At 40.8% G+C, this 12267-nt stretch overlaps 1 protein-coding gene across 1 annotated transcript in view; it reads right to left on the bottom strand.

Annotated features, from left to right (window-relative positions):
* Nucleotides 1-5169: 5169 nt before the first annotated feature.
* The window catches only part of PTPRB (protein tyrosine phosphatase, receptor type B), an 85341-nt gene continuing 78243 nt past the window's right edge, over nucleotides 5170-12267 (bottom strand). Inside the window, 2 exon segments of the mRNA XM_025207989.1 lie at nucleotides 5170-9848; nucleotides 11882-12002. Of these exon segments, the coding sequence (XP_025063774.1) occupies nucleotides 9826-9848; nucleotides 11882-12002 (144 nt within the window). The 3' untranslated portion in view covers nucleotides 5170-9825.

The raw sequence follows: 12267 nt of genomic DNA, 5'->3' as shown, positions 1-12267 counted from the left end.
GGTGAAGGTCCTACTCGCCCAATTGGTGTTCCTAACACTATAGAGGAATAAATGTAGTTCTCCCTGTGAGCTATGTGCCATGAGATGCCTTTCACCCTTGGGTCTCAATTAAAAAGCCAACCCTAATACCTGGTAGTATCAGTCCCCTTGCTTGAAATTAGAGCTGGTTGATACACATGTACATTCTTTTTCCCAGCAAGTGTTTCTTCTAAATTTTGTGGCAGTTTTTTTTGTTGAAGAAAGCATTGTCATTTTTCATGGTAGTTCTCCAACCACCTAGGAGCTGAAGGGACAGTGGGGGAGGGCAGGCAGGGAGTGACTAGTCATGTGGCAGAAAACTTGTCACTTTGTCTGACCTCATTTAACTGGAATGAAGTGTGACAGCAGTTTCTGTCGATGTGTTTAGTTCTTTCCCACCTTCGCAGCATGGCTGTTTGGGTGCTAGTTCGTTCCAGTTGTCTGTTGGTGCATCTGATGTTCAAAAAAATTCTTGACACGTGGTGCCTTTTAGACATGGTGATAAGATAACTGGACTCACTGCATGTTGTGTCTTGAGCCCATACTTTGTCATCCTATACGATACTTTAGACATCATATAATTCTTCACCTTTATGAGTCTTCATATTTTACTCAGTGGTTTCATTCCTTTTGTCTTAGAATGTGACAGGGAATTAAAAGGCTCCCAATTAACATGTGAACTTTTTTATACCTCTCCTTTATTTGCAGTAAACTTTCCTTTCCTAACTGCATGTGGCATTTGATAACCTTTACTTTATTTTCTGCAACTAATTATTTTAGGTTATGCTGTCTACAATTTAGTTCAGCTTATTATGAAGCTTGTTCTGCTAGCTCTACTACAGAACATATGGTCTCTGTGTGTCTTCATCTGTATTGCTTCTCACCCCCTTATTTATATCTTGTTTCTTTACTCTCTCGAGGATGGGAAAAAACCCAAGTTGTTCCCCACACTGCCATACTAGCTTGTTGTAACCACAATCCTACTCCAGTAAAAGTCAGTGAATGTTTTGCCACAGACTCCAGCATGGTCAGGATTGGCCCTATGTTTTAAAAGTCTAGATCTTCACTTTGGCACAGCCCTGCATCTTCAAACAAGGACAACACAACACAAATGCAAAAACACAGGCAAAGGGGATAAGTATATTTGCCATGGCTTTTCTACAGTCTAATCTCCTCCATTGGATGCCTCATTTCTTTAATTGCTCTCCTTCAGGAATGGTCTTTCTGTTTTCACTCCTGTCTCAGTGTTCATAATTTCTAATGATAAAAGTTCAGCTGAAAACCTTCCAAGTTCAGCCATAGGAAGGCTCCTATAGTAAATGGGTCACTGGAACAAGATATAGGCGGCTTGAGTTCATGTCAACTCAAATGAAAGTCTCCAGTGTAATTTTGAGTAAGCTACTTACAGCCAAATCAAGAAGATGAGAGGCAAAATGTGTGTGCATACCTTCGAGGGTATGATCCTGAAAACCATAGTCAATCCTGGCTAGCCTTTGGAAGTACCTGACATCTATTGGTGCCTTTAATTTTTTACCTTACTTTTCCAGAAGTTCGACTTCTGTACCTGTGCAGAAACACCTTACCCACTTGGCCCCCTACTTCATTCCTAAACCCAACTGGGATTTACAAGTACCTTACAGACTAAGTTCGGTAGGTACTTGATCCTGGTACAGAGCCTGGGGTCAGCAGGTGGCTGCACCCTGCCTTCTAGTCGGGTAGTCGGGAGGTGGGTTTAATTCTATCCGTAAGTCAGATCATACATTATACACTACCAAGCGTCCACAGAGGGTGTAACCACTAGGGAATCTACAAGACAGACCTGTGTTTTGAATCCCACCTCTTTCTAGGCTCAGAGAGATGCCTCCCTCCACTTGGGAGTCACAGCCCAGTCTGCTCCCTTTCTGGGAATGAGGCACCTATATGCATGTTTTCAAAACACAGGAGGAGGAGATGGTGCCCTTCCTCTCCATTCAATAGTCCAGTGGTTACAGCATTCAGCCAAGACTGGTAGATTTAGTTGCAATTCCTTCTGCTTGAGCGAATTTAACCTCGCATCTCTACTTCCCAGGAGAGTCTTCGTTCCCTGCTCTCCTCCCCCCTTTCCCCAGCTACTAGACGTTAATGTGTTTTCAGATGGATGCGTACTCTCATTTCTGCTTCTTCAAAGCTGTTCCACTTTACCTATTCATTAAGCTGGAGAGTGACAGCCTCCTTAACATTCACGAGAGAGAGAGAGAGAAAGAGAGAAGAGAGGCACATCTTCCAGCCTCTGCTCCACTGAATGTCACTGGTTATTATATCAGGTCAATTGTCAGCAGTGCAGGGGCTGGAACCCAGGTCTCCCCCTTGCTGTTCCAATAGGGTCTTACCCTGTTAAGCTCAAACCCAATGCCTTGCCAGACAAGGAAGGTCTGCTTGTACACACACAGCTAAATTTATTAAGTATGTGACCTTTTTTTTGGCTTCTTACATGAAGTTTAGCTCCTCAGGCTCAGGCGGGATCCACTCCAGCCACTTACACTTCGTTGCGATCCCAAGCTGATTGTGATGGCACAGTATGAACTTCAAGTATGTGAAAATTTAGTCACAGACAAGTCACATTTGGTGAACATGTGCTACTGTGGGAGGTGAATCCCAAATGGATTTGGGCAGATTTTTCTTGTCCAGATACTCAGCTCTGTCAAAATGGCAGTACTCTGGGCCTGCATAGTAGCTGAACGCTGGGTGCCTACCTCATATTTTGCTAGAAAACTTAGTTACCTAGGAGGTGTTCAGTGTTTCAGCTACCTCACTACCACGTAGTTGGGTGAGGCATCTCATCCCACAAAGAGAGGGCTAGTGTTTGCCTACAATGTGATTATATATGCAAAGCAGCTTTTTAGTAGACTCTTTTCCCCCAACAGATTACTTTGTACATGCAGCTCTAACTTGTGCTTGTCACAGTTATGGATTTCCCCACATTACTGCTTGCAGGGCTTTGGAATAGAGACTGGATAGGGAAGTGGTGTGAAACAGGATTCTTAACCTTAGCTGAAGCAAAGATCCCATGCACATGACCCAGGTCTTTACAGAAATATTCTCATCTACCTAAGAGATCTGCAAGCCTTAAGTGAACTGTCTTCACTGTTTTCTCCGTATGAGATTTCTGACAAAACATTCACCTGCAACTCAGCTGGAAATACTGCTGTTTCTAGTTAAGTACAACACCCAGCCTTGAAGGCTCCTCAACCCAAACCACATGACTATCTCCCATTGCAGTCAATATAAAGTGCCCAAATACCACTGAGAACCTCGGCCAGTATGGCTGGCAGGCAGGCAAGCAGAAAGGCTCTTTATAGCAGGATGGAGTTTCAAAGGCAGAAATGACACTGATGCACAATGAGGGTAAAGCACCTAACTGCTATTTGGGTCTGAAAATCTCACTTGTTGGTCTGTTCCAGCCATTGCTGCTTGCTCCACTCTACATCTAAACAGCAGAGAGCAGGAGCAGCATGCAAAGAGAGGAAACTTTTTCAGTGGAGGAATCACTGGAGATTCAGCAATCAACAGATGAATCATTCAGAACTGCGGAGCCATTGCTGATAGGTGCAGTGGGCTCTAGCATTTGCTCCCTTTCCTTTCCTGTAATTGATACTCAGGCCCAGAAAGACTCTCCCACAAACATACTTTACACATTCTGAGAAAATGAAAAGTATCCCCAGTGGTTTTGGATACTTGAATTGTGGCATCTTTCCCAGGTTTTGTTGGAATTGCTGGGGTGCTTTATGTTCCACAAGTTAGAGTCAATAGAAGTACTTCAAATGAGGCCACGGTATCAAGGCTTTATTAGTGACACTTTTGCAATCTCCACTGTGATACTTGTTGGCATGAAACAGATTGTCTGGGAATCATGGCTAAACCTAGCTTTTGGGACACAAGCTGACTTAGAAGCCAATAACAGGAGAGAAAATTGAGGTGCATAACTTCAGTCACAGGATGAGGAGCATAGCAAGAAGGATGAGAAATTATTTAACATGACATCCATGAAACAAAGGGTCCAAGTATGTAGTTCAAGGGAGAAACAAGTCCATCCTATAAAAACCTGACAAGGCTTGCTTGCATGATTCTGGTAACGTTTTATTATCAGTTCCTGGGACACCAACTTTTTTATAGTACAGAAATGAAAGACAAATAGTCCCACTGTTTCTTTTTGTAACTTACATATTTAATAAGGCTACTGTCTATTCCATCATGTTGCACCAAAGATGCCTTCCCTTGCCCCAGGCAGGACTTTACTATCTTTTACAGGTGTCTCCTACCTAGACTGTGACGAAAGACTGTTTTCATGGCTATAAATTCTAACTGACTGATAACATTTACTCATACATCTTTGCAAGTTGTAGATAAGCCAATAAATCATTATTTCCTTTAAATAATTAGAATTACCTGGCCTTAAAAGCAATTCTGGTATTGAATAAGGGACAACTGATATACCAATTGTTGGAATTTTGGAAAGATACTTGAGGACACAAAAAAGGAGACCACAAGCAAAATAATAGTTTTAAAGGGGGGAAAAATGTGCTTGTGAAGCAACATGGTTCAAACCCTCATCATATATCAACTGATAAAGCTCCCTCTGCAGCAAGGCAACTGCATGCCCTGAGCAGCTACAGTGTCGCTGTGGTTTCCATGGTACAGATGATGGTGGGATGCCCAAAGGTGGTACCTGTGGCTGCTGCTCCCTCACCCCCGCCCCTCAGTTATATTACTGAGCTGCATTGCGGTGAAAGATCCATCTTCATTGGCACAAGTATCTCATTGTATGTCTCTGAAAGAGCAGGAACATAAGTTGTTGAGAAGGACTGGAGGCGTTTTTAGCTGAAGTGTAATATAATGGATAACACTATGTTTACTAAAGGTCGAGAGCAAAGCATTTGGGAGGAAAAGTTTAAAAGTTATATCACACTGTGATGCACTGACACAGTAAAGGTACAGCTGAGCAGAAAAAATGAAGGTGCCAGTCTCTGATGAAATTAATGTTCTGTGAAGACTCTCTCATTTAAACTCAAACTCACTTATGACCTTTTGTCTGAACAGCAAATAAAAAAAAAATCTATCATGCAAAAGCAGTCAAATGGAAGACAACAATATGATTTTTAAATGAACAACGGTTTTATTCATGAAAAATTCATAAAAATGTGTAAAATATTCTCAAATATATTTGATTTGTTGACTAGTTAAAAATATAAAAATATACTAAACAAATACATAAATTAAATTGACAATAGTAGCATGGTTGTGTGTTCACTCAGTGCTTGTTAGGAACACCAATATAAGTAATTATATAGCATATCCAAACAGAATATATACTGAAGACATTGTTCAAGAACTTGACCTCAGGCATAGGCACAACATTTATGGCTATCCATTTATAAAACGTTTTTTTTTGCAATACAAAATGTTGCTCCATTACAGACCACTATCTCCACTGTCTAACCAAAAAAAAAAATTGAAAAAAAAATTTGCAAATCATCCAGCATTACTGATACTGCACACTAAGTCCCACAGTATTTGCTCACTATAAAACTACTCCATCATCATCATGTAGTTCCTGCCAAAGTCTTTCAAAAACCCAAGTGGAAACTAGTCATTGATCTAACATGTAAATCAAGAATAATAAACTTATTTGCTTTGGTGATACAGGTTTTAAACGCATATCAGAAGTTTCAATCCACCAGTGAGAAAAGGGGAGGTTAAAAGCCTGCATGCCAAAATGAACCCATCAGGTATTACACTGCAGCCTCACTGTAAATTCAGAGATGAGCCTCCAAGGACTATTGTTCCTACAATTCAACATTGTCCTGGAGCCCAGAAATGTAAGAGTGGGTAGAGTGCCATCAGTAAAATGATTACCATCTTACATTTCAGCCTGTTGACTCAAGTGAATGTCCTTGAAGTGCTGGGAGAAATTTGAATAACTGCATACAATTGAGATGCAAGCCAGTCATGGATAAAAACTTGCATACAAACAACACCTGAAGTAGCTGTAGGCCATACTTTCACATCACAGATGAGGTGCTACAACCTGTAACCCTTGGACAAGTTGCTAGTATAATCACTCTGTATTCTCATACCCTTCATCCAAGATTTTAGCGTCAAGCACTGGAGCGCTGCTGTTTCAAGTGTTTGTGTGCTCACTGTTGTCAAATAAAAGCCTATATACCAGGAAACAATGCACAACTGAAATATAAAGGAGGCTCTTTCTTCTTCCTGGGTACTACACCTAATGGGAAATCTATGTATTATGGCATAAAGTACTATTTTTGACAATATTAATCAATCAGCTATATAAATAACTATAGCAGCAGAGAAAATTTATAAAGTTGCACTTTTATGACATCTTCACAGTTATGCCTATTTCTATCATTTATTTTAGTGACCTTTTTAAAAAAAAATTAAACTCTAGCTATGTGAAAGCACTTTTGCTAAATGTGGTAGCAAATCTTGTATTTGTATTGCACAGATTTAAAAGTATGACCTTTTTATTATTAAACATATTATAATCCAAACTGAGTTAACTAAAAGCTCAGTTCTAGAAACACTTAAGCTCTTGCTTGACATTTCTCATGTAAGTATTTCCATTAAATTGAGCTGGATTACTCACATGAATAAAACCGTGTCTGTATTTATAGAGGTCTGCAGGATCGGGCTGCAGGTGTGTAAATCTTAGTTTATGGATTAACAACTATATATTAGTATTTCTTTTTTAACTTTACTTTTGGGAAAAAAGAGGAGGTTTCTGGTCATCATAAAGCATATAAAAATCTTGTTTACTGAAGGAATGATTTCCCTTAAGGGTAATCTTCTTTCAGTACTGTCTCCTTCAAATCCATCCTTTCTACAGTAACAATTTCCCATCAGTCCTGCTACTTAATTTTGGAGGCAGAGTAAATAGAATTAATTAATTAAATTAATAGGTGTCTTACATCAAAGGATGCTACATGGATGCTGGCCTGTTTATTGATTTTCAATACAATTTATCTGGCTTCATATGATTAGGTAAACTTATTAGTTAGGAAATGGAAAAAGGATGATATTGTGTGTTGTGCAGTTTTATGTGGCATATGTATTTGTCTATCCAGGCAGATGAAAAATTTTTCAAGACCACCTTACCAGAGTGGCAGGGCCAATCATTACTTTATGAAGTAATGGGGAGGAAAAGGTTTTATGAACTATGTACAATCTTAGCATGAAGAAATGATGAACATAGCTTTCTGCTTGGACACCATCATTTTTGGCTGCTGATTTGTGAACTTCGAGGGTGTAGTGGAGGGAATTCAGAAAGAACAAAAAGAGGAGGAGGATTTGTGTTCTATTAAAAACGATGAACTACATATATGCACAGTTTACAATCACAGACTCTTGTCCTGGGATCATATATTATTGACCACAGTTTAATTTTCTCAGCAAAAAAATGACACCGTCACATATAGCAGGGGATAATTTATATGGTACATTTGATATTCTTTTTCACTGTAATTATTCTCTTGGTAACTAACCTCATGCTTTAGCTTAGTCACTGTTGAAAAAAAGAGTGAAAAGATAAGGGCTAAAACTAATACACACACAAAAAAGCTGCTGGTGGCTTTATAGATGCAGCTCCCACCTCTACTAACCTGTCCTAGTTTAAGGAGGAAGGAGGTTACATACATAGAAGTGTCATGCTTGTTTGCCACTGACTTAGACAACTAGAGCTCTGCCACTGAGAGGGACAATGTGGTCATGAGCCTATGGAGGACTATCATTTCTCTGTAACCATACAAAACTCTTCCCCTCCAGGTGAGGTAGAGGTTGGCTACCTCTGCTTGGTTCTTCCCTTCTTCCGCTGACCCCATGAAGGGTGCCCAGGGAATCTTGAGGTTCCCACCTGGGGCATGGAGAACAAACATCATTCTCATGTAGAACTGTCTGAAGAATTAAAACAGCTCAGAGACTGGGAAACCTCATGGAAAAGGCGGCGTCCAGTACAGCTGCAGAAAGGATAACCAGTCAAGAATCTGGGGATGCTCCAGAGTGAGTGCGAGGGGAAGAGGCACGGCATGGATAATTCTTTCCTTGCTGAGAGCTTGGTGAGGCTTGGGGTAGAAATCCCTGCTTGTTTTGTGTTGGACAAATGTATCTGTCCCACCCGATGGAAAGACCTGGGGAGATTCTGCAAGGACAGCCTGAGGTTTTACTCCTGTCATGTTACTTTTCATGGTTGTCCCTCCTGTAACCAGGACTCAGCCACCCCAATGATAAAAAAAGAAGAGACTTTGGTTCCCTCTCTCTCTCTCCAAAACCTGGGTAAGTTCCTTCATCCCAACCATAATCTATAATTCATATTTTATTTTGGATAATATTTTGGAGGAATGAGCCATTTTCTCCCCATGCCTGGGGGATGCCCATTAAGTCTCACCCAGACAGTATCTAACTAGCCTGTAATGAAAGGACTGACATGCCAAACGTAAGGAATTTAGAGTTTTGGAAGTTTATCTGGAAAAAAAAAATCCTTTCCTCCAAGCAGTGATATCACTGCTGTCAAGGAAAGTTCTTAGCTTTTGTCTTTTGTGGCAGGCAAACTTTCCCAAGATAAACTGTGTGGGAAGAGATTGTAAAGCAGCAGAATTACCAAGCCTTTTCTTTCTCCTTTTGGAAACAACAGTATTTTAAAAGAATTTCTAATGATATTTTAATATTGGCATTTCCCTTTCCTCTTAATTCAAAATGAATTTTAGAAGACAGACAAATGACATTCAATAGAGTATTCTGATTACCATAACTTAAGGAGAAATGTCTCTTCAGGAGGAAAGAATGATCACCAATGTTTAGCAGTGATGCAGGCAGCCAAATCCCACAACTTGTACTGGGGAGCTGTACATTTTTAGACTCTCAGGATCCTATGCACCTGTAATCCAGTCCTGCCTACCTTTTAAGCTGTCATGACTCTGAATGACAAAATTGCCCCTTGTAAGAGTCTGCAGGTCTGTCATTGGGAATATACATGTATCAATTGAAGCTTTCTCCTACTAGCTATATTCAGATGATAATGTACAGGTCTGATCTTGGTTACAGTATTCTAAAGAAATCAGAATCTGACCCATTCTCCCAACAGACAAAAGAAGTTCTACTAGACTTAAGAGGCTCATATTTTTCCTCTAACTTCTAGAACAGACTGAAAGAGATGCTTCTAGTGAGGAGAACTCTGTTCTATTTGTTGTTTAATGTTGGTTCTATAAGCGGTACGTCATGGTGACCCTAGTGTTATGGGTCAGATCACATTTTGGTCAGATCACAAGCAATCAGTTGAAAGGCTAGAAAAGCCCTATAAATCCTATGCAGAACTACTCTTTTACCCAATACATAGCTGATTTCATTTCAGGAACACTAAGTCAGTTAAAAATGTGACTATCCTTAAAGAATATTTCCCTGTATGCTAAGTAAGTGCCAATATACAACCTGTCCCAAACTCAGCAGCCATAAGGTTAAAACAGTTGATGTAGGACAGTTAAAAAAACTGTAGTAAGGAAAACAGTATTATCTGAAGCTTAATATTAATATAAACATTATAGAAAAATACATATTTACATAACAAAATACAATTATATACAATAATATCTATTACATTTAAATTATATATCTTTTTTTTAAAAAAACACCAGACTAATAAATTATACACAGTCTCAATAGAAATGTCTGGCACTTCTCTAGTGCATGAAATATTTTTTTTAAAACCCACAACCCCCCCAGTTACAGCTCTGATCACAAAAGCAGGCATCTGAGACATTCTTAGTGCCTTGAATAAACAGCATCTGAAAACAAGGAAAACTGAGATTAGAAAAAAAAAATCTGTATTAGCCTCATCTTTACCAGATGTTTATAGCGCTCAGGAATGTGATCGAGACCAATGTGTGGAGAGGGGGCTCTGGGTCCTGGGCACCCTTCTGCTAAAACGCTTCAGACTTGGCCTCTTCAAAACCTGCCACACAGTGGTGGGAGTCTGCCATAAGGAGTGTAATCATCAAGGACTAAATGTACAGAAGAGTTTGAGTGGCAGCATAACAGGCTGGATAACTGGGGCATGAAACAGAAGCTGACAACGGTGGGTGCCAGACAGGAGGCAGAGGGCTGTGCTCCGCCCGGGCTCATGCAGGAGGCTGAAGGCTCTGGCTACACACACTGGAGGCAGAAGTTCCTTCATTAGTCTCACTCCCGCTCCCCATCCTGTGTAGCCAGTAATTATTGGGGTAACCCTTTCACAGCTTTTAAAAGCTTTTACAGTGTTGTTCTACATACAATTCAGTGGCAGCTGTTGGAGGGTTAACCTTATAGGTGTTACAGCAGTGACAGCTGCCATGGAGGAAGGGCGAGTGAGGCTAATGAGGGGACTCCGCCCCCAGCTTCCCACAGTAGGAACCTCCAGCCTCTGGGTGAGTCTGTGCCACGGTAGGTAAGACTGCCCACCCCCACCCCACTCCTTTGCACTCAGCACAGCCCGCCCCCAGCTTGGCCTGTGGTGCCAAAATAGCTAGCTCTGCCACTGAATTTGAGTACCTGTCTGCCACAGGGATGTATAAGTCCAACAATAAAACACTACGGAGGGCCTCAAAGATGTCTCTAGCTTTCGTCTAACCCTATAGGTGAACCCTACAGGTCTGAAGTCCCTAAAGTTTAGGAGCAGGACCCACACTTTCAGCTGTCTGTCTGCCTAGGTGAATCCACAACATTTAAGTTAGATGCCCAGGCTCCCCATCCAGTACATGGGGAAAGTTAGACTCTGAAGACTGAAGCTAACCAATAGGAAACACTTATGACAAGGGTCTGTCTCTGGTACTGGGGCTTCCTATTTGGCATTGCAGGGGGATGCTACCTTCCACTTGGGAGATTCCCAGTCCTGAACCTCTCCTGGAATTAGGTTTCTAAACCCGTTTTTAAAAAGGGAGGTCAGGCTAGTCTTTGCTTTCCAAATCTGGCCTGGGAAGTGCCCCCTCAACTTTTTATTCAATAGCTCACTTGCTTATCTAAGATAGTGGAGGCCAACATTTTTTGGAAGGCATGCCACAAATTAGTCCCATACCCTCCCTGAGTGCCCTTTCCCTGCCTGATCTGCTGCTCTGCATTCTGCTACCTGTCCTGTACTCCCTGACCAATTTGCTGCTCTGCTTTCTGCTTCCTGCCCTACCTACTACACCATGTTGCCTGTCCCCTTGCTGATGTATTATGCACCACACACAGAGGCTGCAGGTTGGCTATCCCTAATCTAGGATACAGGAGGCCTGAGGGTCTTGAAACCACATCATGCACTGCCCAGGAAAGTGGGATGTGCATAGCTGCCCTCAGCACCTCCTCTTGAACACTTTGTTTCAGGTGAACTATTTAAACATCCACTGGGTAAGCAAAAGGCTTTATTGGTTCCAACAAGTTGGGCCAGACAACTGGAGGATGCAAGACAAAAACACAGGTAGGAAAACTGTTGGTGAGGTGAAGAAGGAAGCAAATACTTCTGGGAGGAACAGGTTTTAATGAAGCTGTTCCAGGATAAGGGGCAGAAAGGCAAGGGAAGTAGTCAGGAAACAGAATTGGGAAATATGCATTATATGACTGATGAAGGAAGAATGAAGATCAGAGACAAAGTGAGAAGGGGAAGCTGAAATGTAATGAGAACACTGCTGGAGAGACATAGGGAACTGCCAGAATGACAAGAGCAGAAGACAACTTTAATATTAGTATTTTGGATAGAGTGGAAGGGTATGATAATACTCAAGGCAAGAAATGATGCAATTTGCCCCTCTCAAATGTACAGTTATATCTGAGAAGTTTCACAACTTCATAACTTTGTCCCTACCTCTGTGATACTCTGGATTCACATTTTCATAGATTGGAAACAATGGATTTTCTTGTTCATTGCGTAGCTTTCTTGCTCGTAGAACATCTCTCACACACTGATGTAAATAGACATACTGACACTGGAAAAGAGGGAGGGAAGTATAAAAAAAATGAAACATACAAATGAGTAAGCATTTTTGCTATCATTACTCCTGAGGACATTTAATATTAAAGCATAAAGCTCTTTAAATTGGTTTACTAGAGCTGATCCACATGCAGGTTCTATTTTGTAGTAAATTTCAATGTTTTGGAATTTATTTTCATTTCTAACTGGATCAACATTATAGCTCTTCAAATATTTCCCACAAAACAAAAATTGATTGCAAAATTTTGAAAAAAGGTGAA

This window comes from Alligator sinensis, unplaced genomic scaffold (genome assembly GCF_000455745.1).
Source record: "Alligator sinensis unplaced genomic scaffold, ASM45574v1 scaffold506_1, whole genome shotgun sequence".
Lineage (NCBI taxonomy): Eukaryota > Metazoa > Chordata > Crocodylia > Alligatoridae > Alligator > Alligator sinensis.
Note: the sequence above shows the minus strand (reverse complement) of the source record. Positions and strands in the feature narration are given on the sequence as shown.